We start from the raw sequence: 16792 nt of genomic DNA, 5'->3' as shown, positions 1-16792 counted from the left end.
TGTTAACATGTCAATGATAGAATTCAGATAGTGGGTATACAGATGTTCACTATAAAACTCTTTTTTTTTTAATTGCATTTTAGGTTTTGGGGTACATGTGAAGAACATGCAAGACTGTTGCATAGGTACACACGTGGCAGTGTAATTTGCTGCCTTCCTCCCCATCACCTATATCTGGCATTTCTCCCCATGCTATCTCTCCCCAACTCCCCACCCCCGGCTGTCCCTCCACTATTTCCCCCCAAAACAGACCCCAGTATCTAGTGCTCCCCTCCCTGTGTCCATGTGTTCTCATTGTTCAACACCCACCTATGAGTGAAAACATGCGGTGTTTGATTTTCTGCTTTTGTGTCAGTTTGCTGAGAATGATGGTTTCCAGGTTTATCCATGTCCCTCCAAAGGACACGAACTTATGAAACTCTTTCAACTTATTTGAATGGTTGGAAAATCTCCTGGCCAGGCATGGTGGTTCACGCCTGTAATCCAACCACTTTGGAGGCCAAGGTGGGTGGATCACCTGAGGTCAGGAGTTCAAGACCAGCCTGACCGACATGGTGAAACCCTGTCTTTAAAAAAAAAAAGAAAGAAAAGAAAATGTCTTAGGCCGGGCACAGTGGCTCAAGCCTGTAATCCCAGCACTTTGGGAGGCTGAGGCGGGTGGATCACGAGGTCAAGAGATCGAGAACATCCTGGTCAACATGCTGAAACCCCTTCTCTACTAAAAATACAAAAAATTAGCTGGGCAGGGTGGTGCGTGCCTGTAATCCCAGCTACTCAGGAGGCTGAGGCAGGAGAATTGCCTGAACCCAGGAGGCGAAGGTTGTGGTGAGCCGAGATCGCGCCATTGCACTCCAGCCTGGGTAACAAGAGCGAATCTCCGTCTCAAAAACAAACAAAAAAACAAAAAAAAAGAAAAGAAAATGTCTTAACAAAACATTAGAGGAAAAAGTCTAGAATGGGAGAATAGAAGAGATTAGAAAGCCTAGATGCTAGAAACCAAGAGGCAAAAATTTTTATCAGTGCACAGTACAGTGCAGGAAACACAGGACTCTGCTGGCCAATAAGTCTGTGAGTTTGGAAGGGTATAATCTTACAATGGAGATGAATGAATCTAGTTATCCCAGCTTGACATTAGTCAATTAAGAACATCAAACTAACTATCTTTGTTCTGATACTCAGGCTCAATCAGCCTGAATCCGCCTTCAGTGATTATAATCCAGCTTTCTACAGAGACTTTTGCAGAAGGAAGAGAGAATATAGTGGCCAATCAGAAGCTACTTGGCCATTATTATTATTATTTTATTTTTACTGTTAATTAATGAGAACAATATGATTTCCATAGTAGACTTTTAAGTTTGATTAGACTGATTCATGTTCACTAAACCTGATCAAATCTTAGTTTACCGCCCCCCCCCCACCCAAAAAAAAGACTTCTAATTTGGGAAAATTAACTATAAAAGCAAAAGTAATGATTCATCTCCAATACAAATTGTTAAGACCTTAAAATCAGAAGGGCTTCTGAGATCATTCTACTTGTTATCTATTATTTTCTCATTCTCTATTGTTGAAACCCTGCATTAATGCCTTTCATGATTCCTTTCAAATAGAACTGTCCTCAAAAAAAGAACTGCCTTTTTTTGTCAGGCAGAAAAAAAAGCAGAAGGTTTATACAGCTCTCTGGAATAAATCCTCATTAGAGCACTGAAGTACAGATAGCAAAGACAAATAGTTAACATTCATAAGAACTTCATTCATAAGAACTTCACATTTAATTACCTGTGTGCCCTCATTATAAACATCTGGGAAAGAAGTCTGAGATGCTGTTTCATGTTGCTGCAAGGGTGGTTTATTTAGAAACTGGCTAATTTCTTTGGATTTTTGCTGAAGTTGATCTAAGGAAAAGAAAACAAATAAATGTAATATTTGCTTCAAGTCTAAAATGCAGTTATCATCTTCTAAGGATACACTGTATCTGCTTACTAGTTTAGTTACCTTAGTTAAAATTATAATGCCAATGATAACATTGTTCATTGTTTAAATGTTCTCAAGGACCAAAGGACACCTTGGTAAATATTTCCTTCAAAAGTAAAATAAAATAAGCTTAGGCTTTTTTTTTTTTTTTTTTTTTTTTTAAAGACACGAGTCCCACTCTGTTGCCCAGGCTAGAGTGCAGTGGTGTGATCTTGGTTCACTGCAACCTCCAACTCTTCAGGTTTAACTGATTCTCTTGCCTCAGGCTCCCAAGTAGCTGGGATTACAGGTGTGTGTCACCACGCCCAGCTAATTTTTTTTTTTTTAGTAGAGATGGGATTTCACCATGGTGGCCAGGTTGGTCTCGAACCCCTGACCTCAAGTGATCCACCCACCTCAGCCTCCCAAAGTGCAGTGATTACAGGTGTGAGCTACCGCACCCGGCCCTAGGCATGTTTTAAAAGTTCATTTTCCCTTTCCCTCTTGAAAATGGCTTTAGGGTTTTTATTTTCTTCACTCTCAACATAGGTGTTATGGGTCCCACCAAGATTTCATTACAAAGTTTTAAACATGAACATGCTTAAGAGAACAGCTTGTTCATGTAACACTCTGTTCCGGTGTGAGGCCCTTCAAAACTGTCTAGCTAAAGTTCAGTTATTCAATACAAATTTTCAACTTAATTCTTTCCAAAATCTTTCCCTTACGTCTATGCCAATCTATTAGTAAAGATTATAATTTGGGGAAGAGGACTAGTGAGATGAGTATTGGTGTTAAAGAAGTTTAACTTTTTAATATATAAAGTTCTAAAATGTTCAATTTCTTAATGGTACATATTAATTTTATAACAGCATATTAAAAAAACTTTTCTTTATACCTTCTTAAAGGATAAATTTTCACCTATAGGAAAAGAAATTAGGTGAAAAAAGATTTTCACCTGTAAGAAAAGCATTGAGATCCATCTTTTTTTTTTTTTCTGAGACATAGTTTTCACTCTCGTTACCCAGGCTGTAGGGCAATGGCGCGATCTCGGCTCACCGCAAGCTCCGCCTCCTGGGTTCAGGCAATTCTCCTGCCTCAGCCTCCTGAGAAGCTGTGATTATAGGCACGCGCCACCATGCCCAGCTAATTTTTTTGTATTTTTAGTAGAGACGGGGTTTCACCATGTTGACCAGGATGGTCTCGATCTCTTGACCTCGTGATCCACCCACCTTGGCCTCCCAAAGTGCTGGGATTACAGGCCTGCGCCACCGCACCCGGCGAGATACATCTTTAGATTTATGGATGATGCCATGCAATTTAGTCTCCTAACCTATGGACCTAGATCTGGCCTGAGTTTCCCAAAAACTAATTCAAATCCTACTCATTTCAGTCACTGAATCTTTCAGATCTGAGTCATATTTCACATAACATTCTATTTAATATCCAGAACATCACTATCACATTTTTAGTACTGTAAGGATAATAATAATATTAAGACAGATTATAACCAATCAGAGGCAGGAAAAATGCAATGAGAAGTTCAGAAGAGCTGCTTTTCTTAGTCCTTTTATTGGTTCAATTGGTTTGAGCAAAAATTTCATTAACAGATCCCTGAAAACATGAAATACAAGCCACACAGGTGCCAGAGACATGGACTTCGAAAGTAATCAGCTACTGACCTTCTAGCTGCTGAATGGTCTGGGAAGACTGAACTGCCTGTTCATTCTTGTCTTGGAAAAGCTTTGCATTTTGATCCTTTAGAGCATCACAGGCAGATTGCAGCTCTTGTCCAGTCTTTTGAAGACTCAAAATATGAGAGGTCTTCTCTTCCATTTCTGCTTTGTGCTTCTTCTCCAAAGCACTATACCGAGACTCTAGTTCAGCCTGGGCTTGGCCTGCTTGCTCAAACTGTTCTAAAAGATGACGCATTTCTTCCTGCAAATTGTGAAAGGATAATTTTCTCTCTGCCACTTCAAGTTCCATCTTTTCCAGTAGAATCTTAGACTCCTGTCTTTCTGTTTCCACGGTGTTCCTTAAAGTATTACATTCAGCTTCCATCTGCTGTAATTGCTGAGAGAGAACCTAAGAAAAAAGAGTCTCATGAGCCATAAATATGTGATTTCATTTCAACAAGCATTGTAAAATGCTTCTTCTTGGAGGCTGGAAAAAAAAATGAGAACATGTTTCTATGCTAGAGAGAAAGCCTTTCTCAAGAAGGAGAGTTGAAAATGAAGAGAGGAGATAGGAGATAGCTGACTTTCTCCAGCAGCACACAAGTGCCCAGATAAACGAACAGAGAATGTGGACTCTAGCACTAATTCTGCATTACGATGAGACTACTTGGATGTGACAGGATAGGGACACAAGGAATACAAGAGCTGGAAAAAAATTAGTTCAAATTGTCAAGCATGGGTCCATACAGGATATAGAAAGGAGCAAGAGTCAGGAAGAATTAACATACTGGAGGAGAAAAATGGAATTCAATAAGAATGAAGATCAGGACAATATGAAAAAGAAAATGGCAGGATGGATTATAGTCAGATCAGCATTCCTGATTAACTTCAGACTCAAGGGAATATTGCAGAATGAGATCATGTCCAACAGAAGGTCAATTGACTAAAACAAGCAAAGACAGGACTGTACACAAAGGAAAAGAACCATTCAAGACAGAGAAGGGTAACTGATGAAAAAGAAACTCACTAAAGGAAAATACAGGCCAAGTATCCCTTATTCTAAATGCTTGGGACCAGAAGTATTTCAGTTTTCCATTTTGTTCGGATTTTGGAATATCTTGGATATCTTGGGGATTGGATCCAAGTCTAAACATGAAATTCATTTGTTTCAAATACATCTTATACACATAGCCTAAAGATAATTTAATACAATATTTTAAATTATTTTGTGCGTAAAACAAAGTTTTGCCTTTGACCTGTTACCCTGTTCCACGAGGTCAGTGTGGCATTTTCCACTTGTGGTGTCATGTTGGTGCTTAGAAAGTTTCAGATTTTGGAGCATTTTGGATTTTCAGATTAGGCATACTCAATCTGTTTGACATTGTAGAGAAATTAGGACCCCAGACCTAAAAGGGCAAAGGAAAAGAGCAACAAAAGAACTGCAATGTATGCTCCATGAGGGAAAGAACTGTATTTAGTTTTGCTCATAATTGTACTGCATCCCCACCACTTAAGCACGAGGTATTTATTGAAAGAATGAATAAATGGCATTGATTCTCTGAAGACTTTAAATAGGCTTTTATATCTACTGCCTGGCAAACTAAAGTAGAAATGAATACCCCCAAGGCAGGAAGTAAAGATTAGAAAGCAGTACCCGGTTTCTCTGCTCAGCAGCAGTCAGCTCCTGTTGCAGCAAGTCAACGACCTGAGCACGGCCCACCAAGGATTCTTCATGTTCCTCAAGCTTCCTCTGCAGCACCCTCAATTTCTGAGAAGAAAACATTTTAGACATAATGCGCTAACATATGAGTGTTTACATTTGCTTTTCTTTCAAAATGCCTTGTAAATTAGTGTACTTAAATTTTGGGGTGTTGAAGATGACAGTTTAAAGAGTGGGAGTTCAGCATGCCATCCTCCCCATTCAGCAGTAACAAAGACTGTCCAGAATGTCTTCTCCAGAGCACCAACAACAACCAAACCCAGACACAAGCAAGTCCCTGAATTAGGGAGCCACTTTAAAAATTAGAAAAAAATAATGACACGTATCTGCTTTCAAAATCATAGTTAACATCCTGTACCTGGATAGCATAGGTACATGTACATCTTACACACCCAAGGGAACATTCTCTGCAGGCAAGAACCATTTCTCTTCTAGTTTCATGCACAGGGCAGGCACTTGAAAAACACTTGTTGAATAAATAGATCAATGATACACATATATAATTAGTATTCTACTTAATAATATGTTGTATTCTGAAACTTTACTTAATGGCACATTCTGAAAGACTGCTTAGAAGTTTTTACTCTAATTAACTCTAATTAGTTTTCACTCTAATTAAACAGATCAAACATGAAGTATCACTGAAGTGCCTTTCAGTACCGCACTGCACTACATACTAAATTAAACAAAATGCTTTGAGTTAGTAGATGGTGAACTCAAATACAATGAAGCCAATTTTCAAATTTTTTTAAAAAAAGAATTACTAATCTAATAAAAGACTTCATGGCTTCAAAATCATTCTTTTTCATCTCTAATTTTTTGAACATTTAAAACTGACTTCATTGATTTGAAGCTTTGGGTTAGGTGTGTTATGCACAAAGGTAGCTACAATCAGAAAACTGAAAAGAAACCAATTTTTGACTACCACATAAATTCACCAACTAAACTCAGCTTTTGAGTACCAGCAACCTGATTAGAGGAGTAAAAGGCAAGAAAAGGATAAGAAAAAATAAACAATTTTTATACAACAGAAGGCAAGAACACCAAAAAGAGGCCAACAAGGAAAACACTAACACCAAATGAAGAGCAGCGGGTAAGGGTAGGAAGGTGGCTGTGATGATTAAATATTAACCAAAATGACAGTCATTCTACTGAGTTTTAGCAACACACCTGTTGCATCTCTGTTTCCACATCTGCCTGGGTTACTAACTGAAGAAGCTCATCTTCATGAAGACGAACTTGTGTTTCAAAGCGGGCATCTTTCTCTCGGACCACCTGCTGCATGGAACTCAACTGAAGACACATACCAGAGAAACTATGCAAGTTACACTCCCCAAATATTGCACAAATAAAACTCACAGACTACTTTCCAAGACAGACACTGAGAATTGATAGACAGTAGCTTTTTAAAGTGAAATTTTGATTGTCAAGGATGAGGATGTTGGAAGAGAATTGGCCAGACAGTAACTACCAAATGTGAGAAAAAGCCTATTTTCAAATTCAGAAGCCAGCCTCAACATAAATTTTGATCAAAAATTATACGTTCATTGTTATTAGAAATGTTTTAAATATATAAGAAGTATATATTTTTTTAAAGTTCTAAAAAGATTAGAATATTAAACATATGAAGTGAAGTTGGATTTCAACTAAACCCTGGACACTTCTTGCTCATGGCTGAAAAGCTTCCAATGAAATTCTCATGCCCTTTAAGTCAACTAACATATCATTTATTCAAGATTCTCTACAACTGGAAATACTAATCTAGCTTTCTAGTCTTATTTTCTAAGAATTGCTTTTACCAAAGAACCTGGTGTACTTCTAATTCCACACCCCCTCCCCATACAGCTGTTTTCAGCTGTCATTACTTGCAGCCTTCTAGATCATGCTCATTTTTAACTAGCTCTGAATAGAATGAAATGGAAATAAATAGATTGATTGTGAGCTGTTCACTATCAGTGATTCTGCTTTGTTTTTAGGTTTCGTGTGTGTGTTTGTGTGTGCGCACACGCACATACGCGTGTGCATTTGCTAATTCGTCTCCTTAAGATCTACAGTGGAGGAGCATGCTGCTTAGCTGTTAGCTTGCCCATTTTGCATTGGTCCTTAACTACTGATATCACAGTTTGTGACACCTTGAATCAACTCTGGCTCTCTTTTTTGGTAGGAGAAAAAAAACCCTCATAATTTTTTATTATCTGGATTCTGACCTCACCAGGAATTTGGACTCTTGTGTTTCAAGTGTGTAGGCACTGGAGGCTTTCATTAGCCAAACATATCTAACTCCTTTCCCATATATGTTTCGTGTTATTTTCCTTTTCTGCAGTTTTGCTGACACCATTCCTCATGATCGGAATACCTTCCCCAGCTTGTCTAGAATATTATCTATCTATCATGGTTTTGCTTAAATCCCAACTTTTCCATGTAATTTTCCTTAATGGTCATACTCACAGAAACCTCTTTCACCTCTCAAAATATTTTGTTTGTGTTATTGCTTGTTTTGGCACTTATTTGGAAAGCCTTAAATTATGATGAACCTCTTAAAACATTTACATATCTGGCTTTCCATATTTTAGCAACACAAGGTAAAAACCATATTTGGTATTTCTTCATCCTGCACTGTATATAGTGCTTATACATGAAAAGGACACAATAAAAAATAATAAAAGGACACAATAAAAGCTAATAGGTAAAATCAAGAATTTCAGGATATACAATTTTAACTGTATACACAGCAGTAGGCCAACCACAGAGAGAAGCCGCCACTAATACTACAAATTATCAATAAACACCTAATAGATAAGATTAGCTATGTACAAAGGTACTTCACGGAAAAAGAAATCTTTCATGATTCAAAAGCATTCCCACCCCCCCCACACACACACACACAAATTACAGTGCCTGTAATCGTAGCGCTTTGGGAAGCCAAGGTGTGAGGATCATTTGAACTCAGGAGTGCAAGGCCTGCCTGGGCAACACAGTGTGAACTTGTCTCTTCAAAAAATGTAAAAAAAAAATTGAGCCAGATGTGGTGGCACATGCCTGTATTTCCAGCTACTGGGGAGGCTAAGGTAAGTGAAAAGATGGCTTGAGCCCAGGAGATCAAGGCTGCAGTGAGCTATGATTGTGTCACTTGCACTCTAGCTTGGGCAACAGAGTGAGACTCAATTTCAAAAACATACATGTGACAGTGGGTGGCCAACCAAGAAACCTAGAAAAATAGAAAAAGTTGAGGATGCCAATCCAAATGGTCTGGTCTTGATAACCGAAATAAATGGGAAAAGGAACATCACATACTGGTGCCACTTAACATAAAATCACATGACCTACACCACTTCCTCATTACAGGCTCGCTAAGTAATCTAACTATAATTTATTTTCCTATTAAGATAGATACTATTTTAGAGAAAGAATGAACCTAATTATTTTTATTTCTTTTGGTTTACTTATTGGTCTCTTTTGAATTCAGCATGAGCCCATTCCTAAAAGACAATCTCTGTCTGCTATTAAAATTAAGTTTCTGGACCTACAGAACTAAGAACTAAATTAGGCTATAGCAAATTCATCAAGGTAAATAACACATTGTGAGGCTTTCTGGTGTTCCCTAATGACACACTTACCTACCACACCTCTTCTAATCTCTACCACTACATATACTTATAATTTCTAGTGCAACATCTACTATACTTTTAGCTACTAAGATTTTTTACAGTGACTGAATTGAGTTGCGGGTAATAACCCACTGGACTTCATGGTTTTTTATCCTAATTTTGTGAGGTCCTTCCCCCTACCTGTGCAGCTTGCTCTGCCTGTGTCTGGCTGAGCTCAGCTTGTAAAGTGCTAATGAGTTCTTCCTTCTCCCGGAGCTGTTGCTTCATCACTACAAATTCTTCCATCTCTGCAGAACTTTTATCAAACTAAAGACATAGAAGGAAAAAAAGTAAGCAAAAGAATTAGCATTCTCAATTCTTTGACATCCCTTTCTTGCTTGGGTTAAATGCCTACCATATTCCCTTCTAATTTATATTGAACAAAAAAGGAAATTGCATGCATTATGGTTTTTAAAAAGTAATTATCAAAATTTCATTTGTCAGAAGAAAACAGAAGCAGTAGTGGCAATTTTTCAATTTCTCTGAATCCTCACATACAGACAGCATGAAATAGTAAAACCAAAAACCATAGATAACATTTACAGTAAAATTAGTCAGAAAGTCCTAAGAACCCTAAAATATAAGCTAGTAAGGAGAAACCACAAAAACCCACAAGAACTACATTGCATTAGAGTCTTACATTGTGTAAGGAAAAGAAGGCAGCAACAAAGTGAAATCTGATGGCTCTGAGAAAGGGACAACCCTAAACAGCCAATGTATTCATTTGTTGGAATGCACAGTTGGCCAATTTTCGAACAGCAGCAGGGCTCTGCCATTCCTTAATACTCGGCAAATGCAAGGGTGCATAGTAAGGGACTAAATGGGCTAGAGCAATCTAGTTGGCCCTCTGAACTCTCAAAACTGACTTGTTATGACTCCATTCTGAGACACGAACCTGTACTAAGAAGAAACTGCCAGGAGTGAAATAAAAATTAAGCAGAAAAGGAATTAAAGAGACAGAAGAAAGAAGTCTACAAACATACTATATAACGCAGTATCAACTAGACACGTGGTTAAACAGGGCTTGAAACATGTCTAATATAAAAAAAAATTTAATTTTTAACATTATTTAATTGGAATTTGAAAACTGAGGTATAAATTATTTTTCCATTAAGTACAACTCTGTTTTGGCATGACTGTATTTCATCTTATCTGTTGCATCATGTAAGTTACTATTGAGGTGCTGCATAAGTAACAAGTGTATATGTAGTTGGTGTCAATGGGTTGATTCAGTTTAATTTTTTTCTAGACCCTTATGTAACATTGTAATGTGTTTATTTGTATACTTAATGCAGATAGCATGAGTAACAGCTGATACTAATTTAATCATAATTAAATTGCAATATAAACATTATAGTTGAATTATTTCCTAAGTTCAAAAATAAATATAGACACATTTTAAAATTTTAAAAAGGTCTGCTACTGTTCTATAGTTGGTTCCTTTTTACTTCTAAGTAGTATTCCAGTGTGTGGATATATTACAGTTCAAATATTTCTGTATTGATGGGCATGTGAGTTGTTTCCAGTCTTTAATTATCACAAATAAACCTATTACTATTGGACAATGTTGGCATTAACCAAAGTGAAGGGCAGAAGGAAGAAAGCCAGGAAATCTCAGAAATCCAGCTCCTATATCTTTGAATACAACATAAAAATAACAAAAAAGGAAGTCTGGTAAGAAAAGCTTTCCTGAATCAAGCCTTCTTCCAAACAGAGGTTTAGGAAAATGAATTTGACACAAAAATAAGGCAGAAAAGGATCAGGGTCATATCCCATATAAAGTTACTCTTTAAAAAAGCAACCCTTCACTAGCAAGAAAACCCTCACCAGATGCAGCCCCTCAGCCTTGGTCTTCTCAGCCTCCATAACTTCTTATAAATTACCCCATTTCAGGCGTTCTGCTACAAGTAAGAGAAAACAGACTAAAAAAAGAAACTGGTATTGACAAGTAGGGTCACTGCTGATAAGGATTATTTGAAAATGTGGAAGCAGTTTTAGAACTGGGTAATGGGCAGAGGCTGGAAGAATTCTGAGGAACTGGCTAAAAAATGCCTAGATTCTGGTGAGGGCTTAGAAGACAACTACGGGAAGTTTGGCACTCCTTTGAGATTGGTTAAGTGGTTGTGACCACAATGCTGATAGAAATATGGACAGTAAAGGTCATTCTGATGAGGTTTCAGATAGAACTGAGGAACAAAGTACCAGAAACTAGAGTAAAGCCCATCCTTGTTATAAATTAATAATGAACTTGGCTGAACTGTGTCCATGCCCATGGACTTTGTAGAAGGCTGAGCTTGAGAGTGATGAACTAGGGTATGTGGCAGGAGAAAATTTTAAGCAGCAAAGTGCTCAAGCTGCTATGTGGTTACTTCTAACTGCTACAGTGAACAGAGAAAAAGAAAACAGAGAGAGAAAAAAAAAAAAAAAGAAATCTGCAACCTGGCCATGTGGTAAAGAATGGAAAAGCATTTCAAGATGGGAATCTAAGAATGCACAGTCACCACTTGCTAAAGAGATTAACATGGCTAAAAGGGAGCCAGTTACCAATAGGCAAGACAATTGGAAAAGGCCCCAAAGGCATTTCAGAAGGCATTTCAGAAATCTTTAAGGCTGCCCCTGCAACCCCCATCACAGGTCCAAAGGCCTAAGAGGACAGAATGGTTTCTGTGAATAATAGGCCTGAGACACCACTGCTCTGTGCCACTTCAGGACACTGCTCCTTGCATCCCAGCTGTTCTGGTCGGTGCAATGATGGCTTAAGCAGCCCCAGGTATGGCTCATGCCACAGCTCAAAAGGTACAGGTTGTAAAACTTGGTAACATCTACATGGTGCTAATTCTGCAGGCTTGCAGAAAGCAAGAGCTGTGGAGGCTTGTAGCCTCCACTCAGATGTCAAAGGATGCCATCAATAGCCAGAGGGCTCAGGCAGAGACTTGTCTCCAGGGCAGAACCACCACTGAGACCTCCCCACTAGAGCAATGCCAAGCAGAAATGTGGGGTTGGAATTGCCCCACAGAGTCCCCACCAGAGTAATGCCTAGTGAAACCATGGTTTGGGACTACCACTGACATACCAGAACTATAGAGCTACCAGTGTGCAATGTGAAGGCAGCCTGGGAGAGCTGGCTGGACTAAACCCCACACAGGCAGAACTGCCTGAGGCCTTAGGGACCCAACCCCCATAACTGTGCAGAGGATACTGAAAATGGAATAAAAGAAGATTATTCTGGAACTTTAAGGCCCAATGTCTGCTCTCCTGGGGTCTCTTAATCTCTTTCTTCTTGCCTATATCTCCCTTTTAGAATGAGAATGTGAACCCTATGCTTATCCTACCATTGTATCTTGGAGGTAGATAATGCATTTTTATTTTAAAGACTCCCAAATGAGTTGGTGCAGGAATGAGCTAAAACTTTGGGGCTGTGGGGATGAAACTAATGTATTTGTATGTGAGAAGAACATGAGTTTTGGAGGGCCAAGGGTGGAAACCTATGGTTTGAATGTCCCCTCCAAAACTCATGATAAAACTGAATCCCCAATGTGACAAAAGGCCTTTAAGAAAGGACTGGTTCAGGAGGTCTTTGGACTCAGGAATGAATGAACACATTCATGTTTTAATGGATTAATGGGTTGTCATGGAAGGGGAACTGGTAGCTTTATAAGAAGAGAATAGGAGATCTAAGCTGGCTAATCAGCACACCCTTCACTATGTGATGCTTTGTGCTGCCTTGGGACACCACTGAGAGCCCTATCAGCAAGAAGACCCTTACCAGATACGGGCCCTCAACTTTAGACTTCTCAACCTCCATAAATATAAGATATAAATTCCTTTATTTAAATTTATTTTATTATAAATTAAAAACAAAAAAAAACTAAGGAGCAGAATGATAATGCTTATAGGTGATAAAAGCACCCCAGAGGCACACTAAAAAAAAAAAAAAAATTAAAATCGTAATCTATTTCAAAAAGTTTTTTTTTTTTTGAGACGGAGTTTCGCTGTTGTTACCCAGGCTGGAGTGCAATGGCACAATCTCAGCTCACTGCAACCTCCATCTTCTGGGTTCAAGCAGTTCTCCTGCCTCAGCCTCCTGGGTAGCTGGGACTACAGGCACACACCACCATGCCCAGCTAATTTTTGTATTTTTAGTAGAGACGGGGTTTCACCTTGTTGACCAGGATGGTCTCGATCTCTTGACCTCGTGATCCACCCACCTCGGCCTCACAAAGTGCTGGGATTATAGATGTGAGCCACTGCGCCCAGCCAAAAAGTTTTTAAAAATTAAGAAAATTATACAGGCCAGGCATTGTGGCTCACACCTATAATCCCAGCACTTTGGAAGGCCAAGGCAGGCAGATCACTTGAGATCAGGAGTTCCAGACCAGCCTGGCCAATATGGTAAAACCCCATCTCTACTAAAAATACAAAAAACTAGCCAGGCATGGTGGTGCATGCCTGTAATCCCAGCTACTCGAGAGGCTGAGGTAGGAGAATTGCTTGAACCCGTGAGGCGGAGGTTGCAGTGAGCTGAGATCGTGCTGCTGCACTCCAATCTGGGCGACAGAGTAAGACCTTATCTCAAAAAAAAAAAGAAAGAAAAAGAAAAGAAAGGAAAAAAAATACAGACATAAGAGAAAAACATAGATTTAGAAAAATCAGAAATGAGGTGACAGAACTCAAAAAATTCAATTAAAAAAAACACTGCAGAATAGAAGATTAAACCAGAAAAAACACAAAAGTAAACAACAAAAAAAGAAAATTCATAGTGAAAGAAAACAACAAACAAAAAAAGTTAAAATACATGAAACAATATATTGAAAGAGCATATTGGGTATCTACAAATAACAACTAAAAATGACAAACTCCAATGCATATGCTAATAAAATTACCAGACAAGAAGAAGAAAAGGAGACTGATAGATGCATAGATAAATGCCCACTGGGCATCTAGAAAAATGTATTTGTCATATAATAATCCATTGGTTTTAGTGATTTGTCAACCTAATGATTATGAAGTAACTTCCATCCCTACCTGTGCAGCTAGTTCTGCCTGTGCCTGATTAAGCTGGGCTTGCAAAGTGCTAATAAGTTCTTCCTTCTCCTCGAGTTTATGTTTTATCTTTTCTACTTCCATCTCTTCCTCTGTAGAACTCTTGTCATGCTGAAAATGCAGGAGATAAAGTCTTATTTAAAAGAATTACAATTAATATATATTTAATATTTTCTTCTAATTTTTCATTTACAACTATTTAGTTATAATTTTATTAAACTGATGGGAGCAAGAAAAACCAGCTGATCTAACAGACATGAAATCTTAGGGTTTTCCAGTTTTCGTATGGCCGAGTAGTTCTTGTTAGACTTACCCTCCCTCACATAATAGCTATAATCTGTGGAATACATTATATATATATATATATATATATATATATATATATATATATATATATATTTTTTTTTTTCTTCCTCACACCAAGCATGTGAACCCCAAACTGTGGACAATATAGATAACAGCTATCTGTAAATACTGGAGAACAACAAAAAGCAAGAAGATACTGGAGGGGATGTGATAATTGGAAGAAATGGCACGGAGTTTCCCATTTTGACAGCTTTTATGCTGAGGGCAAAACGAGTCAGTGCCATGCAGGACTAAACCTTAACAGAAAACTCACAGTCTTGTTGCCTTGAAGAATCAAGGAGAGTGTTCAGGAAACTACAGCTGTTGTTAAGTGAGAAGCAAAACATCAGAAAAGAGCCAGTGAGGGGAAATCCAAATTTTTCAATAATCTTTTTTTTTTTTTTTTTTTTTTTTTTTTTCAGAAACTCTCCCTTAGACTGAGATTCTGCCTCTCTATTAAATTTACTCCCCCCAACCCCCCAAACAAAGCTATTTATGCCTACTGGAACTACAAAGAATACTTTTTTATTTTCACATAATAGTCAAGCACCTGAAGACTGCTGACCTTTCTGCAACTACTTTCCACAGAATACCTATCTCTGTATTAAGTATATAATAGTTAAAGGGTTGCTATAACTGATTGCTGAAACTTAGAAATCATTTCTTTAACAGAGGAAGAAAATGAGCTCTAAGGCACTGATTTGTTTAAGGTCTCAGAACTAAAAAATTTAAAAATAGAGTATAAAATGGATTATTTAAAAATCTGACATCATAGCTGGCTAGAAGCTCGAGGGAACAAAGCAATATGAGGAGAGAGGCTGGTGCTATTGCAGTCAGAGGAGCAGAACTGATAGAGGAAAAACTGAAAGGAAAAGAAGGATCAAGATGAAATAATTTGAGAAGATTGAAAGAAGATTTTAAAATAAGCTTTGAGAAGTTAAATAAGGTTATTAATTCAAAAAAAGTAATGTCCTCTGAGCATTAGCCCCTGAGAGAAAAGACAAAGCAGGAACTGGGTCACTAACTAGCGACCCCAAGGGTTGTGCCTAGAAAATTGATTAAAATCTCATTTCCCAAAAACTAAGGATAAAAATATTTCTTACATAGGGTGAAGTCTAGGTTCACTCTGTAACTACAGTATGCATGTGATATGCCTGCCTCCATATAAGCTGTACCAAATTATCCACAAAACTGAAGTTTCTTTCTTTTTTTTTTTTCATTTTTTTTTTTTTGAGATGGAGTTTCGCTCTTATTACCCAGGCTGGAGTGCAATGGCGCGATCTCGGCTCACTGCAACCTCCGCCTCCTGGGTTCAAGCAATTCTCCTACCTCGGCCTCCCGAGTAGCTGGGACTATAGGCTGCGCCACCATGCCCAGCTAAGTTTTGTATTTTTAGTAGAGACGGGGTTTCACCATGTTGACCAGGATGGTCTCAATCTCTTGACCTACTGATCCACCCACCTTGGCCTCCCAAAGAACTGGTTTCTTATTCCCTAAATAGCTGACTGAATGTGGGTATGTGGAGTTTAACCACAGAGGAAAGAAAATGAAAATATGAGCATTGGGACAATATTCCTCACAGCATAGTACTTTCCTTACTCTTCCTCTTTATCTCCAATCTTAAACTGTTTTGTTGGTTGCTGTAATAAACCTAGAGAGTCTCCATTTTAGAGACTCCAAGGTAATTCAGTCCACATGCGTGAAGCATTAATCCACCACTATGTAACTATATGAGGACACAGAATATTCTGTGTTAAGTCATTGAATTAAAAACTTTCAGAGCTGGAAGAAACCTCAGAGATAATCTAATTTAATCTTCTGATCAATGATGAAACTCCTCCAAAAGGTATGTTTCTCTCCTCTTTAAATGCCTCACTTCAGTACTTATTTCTTCCTGTTAGCCTTTTTTGATTCCCTCAAAGTCTAGTCACAACTGGCATTTCATGTCCATGTTTTCTGTAGGCCTTTCATTCTCCCTGTGTATGGCTACAATCCAGCTGAAGTATACGCTTAATAAGAAAAAACAAAACAAAATGAAAAAACATGACTTAGTGTTGTGTCATTTTAGCATCCCAAAAGTTTGTGGTTGGTGAAAATCTGCTCTGTTGGTAGGTTTTTTCAACTTAGGAAATATATACTATAGCCAGTTACCATACCTTGGAAAGTTGCTCCTCTGACTGAGGTTCTGTAGGCAGAACAGTCCCTCCTTGTGCCTTCATTTCTTCTATGTGTTTATTCAAAGAAGTTAGTTTGGCTTTGGCATGAAGTTTTAGCTTTTTAATTTTGTTATCAGCAGCTTTTCTTTCTTCCTGCCCAAGAACAATGACGGCAAATGAATAAATGTTTATTCACCTCTTATCTACCACATACCAAAAGTTAATTTTGTTATTATTACTTTTAGAGACAGGGTCTCT

The 16792-nt window shown here is 38.1% G+C and overlaps 1 protein-coding gene across 42 annotated transcripts in view; it reads right to left on the bottom strand.

The window, feature by feature from the left end:
- Positions 1–16792, bottom strand: part of GOLGB1 (golgin B1) — an 86891-nt gene that overhangs the window by 54250 nt on the left and 15849 nt on the right. For 9 of the 42 annotated variants that reach the window (XM_078352013.1, XM_035274049.3, XM_078352011.1 and 6 more), the window contains exons 4-10: positions 16535–16687; positions 14016–14144; positions 9132–9257; positions 6514–6636; positions 5278–5391; positions 3630–4032; positions 1777–1892 (exon numbers count right to left, since the gene is read on the bottom strand). In XM_078352013.1, the coding sequence (XP_078208139.1) occupies positions 1777–1892; positions 3630–4032; positions 5278–5391; positions 6514–6636; positions 9132–9257; positions 14016–14144; positions 16535–16687 (1164 nt within the window). The remainder of the gene's footprint in view (positions 1–1776; positions 1893–3629; positions 4033–5277; positions 5392–6513; positions 6637–9131; positions 9258–14015; positions 14145–16534; positions 16688–16792) is intronic. The other 33 variants (XM_078352015.1, XM_078352004.1, XM_078352016.1 and 30 more) reach the window with 7 other exon arrangements.

Source organism: Callithrix jacchus, chromosome 15, assembly GCF_049354715.1.
Source record: "Callithrix jacchus isolate 240 chromosome 15, calJac240_pri, whole genome shotgun sequence".
In the NCBI taxonomy this organism is placed as follows: Eukaryota; Metazoa; Chordata; class Mammalia; order Primates; family Cebidae; genus Callithrix; species Callithrix jacchus.
Note: the sequence above shows the minus strand (reverse complement) of the source record. Positions and strands in the feature narration are given on the sequence as shown.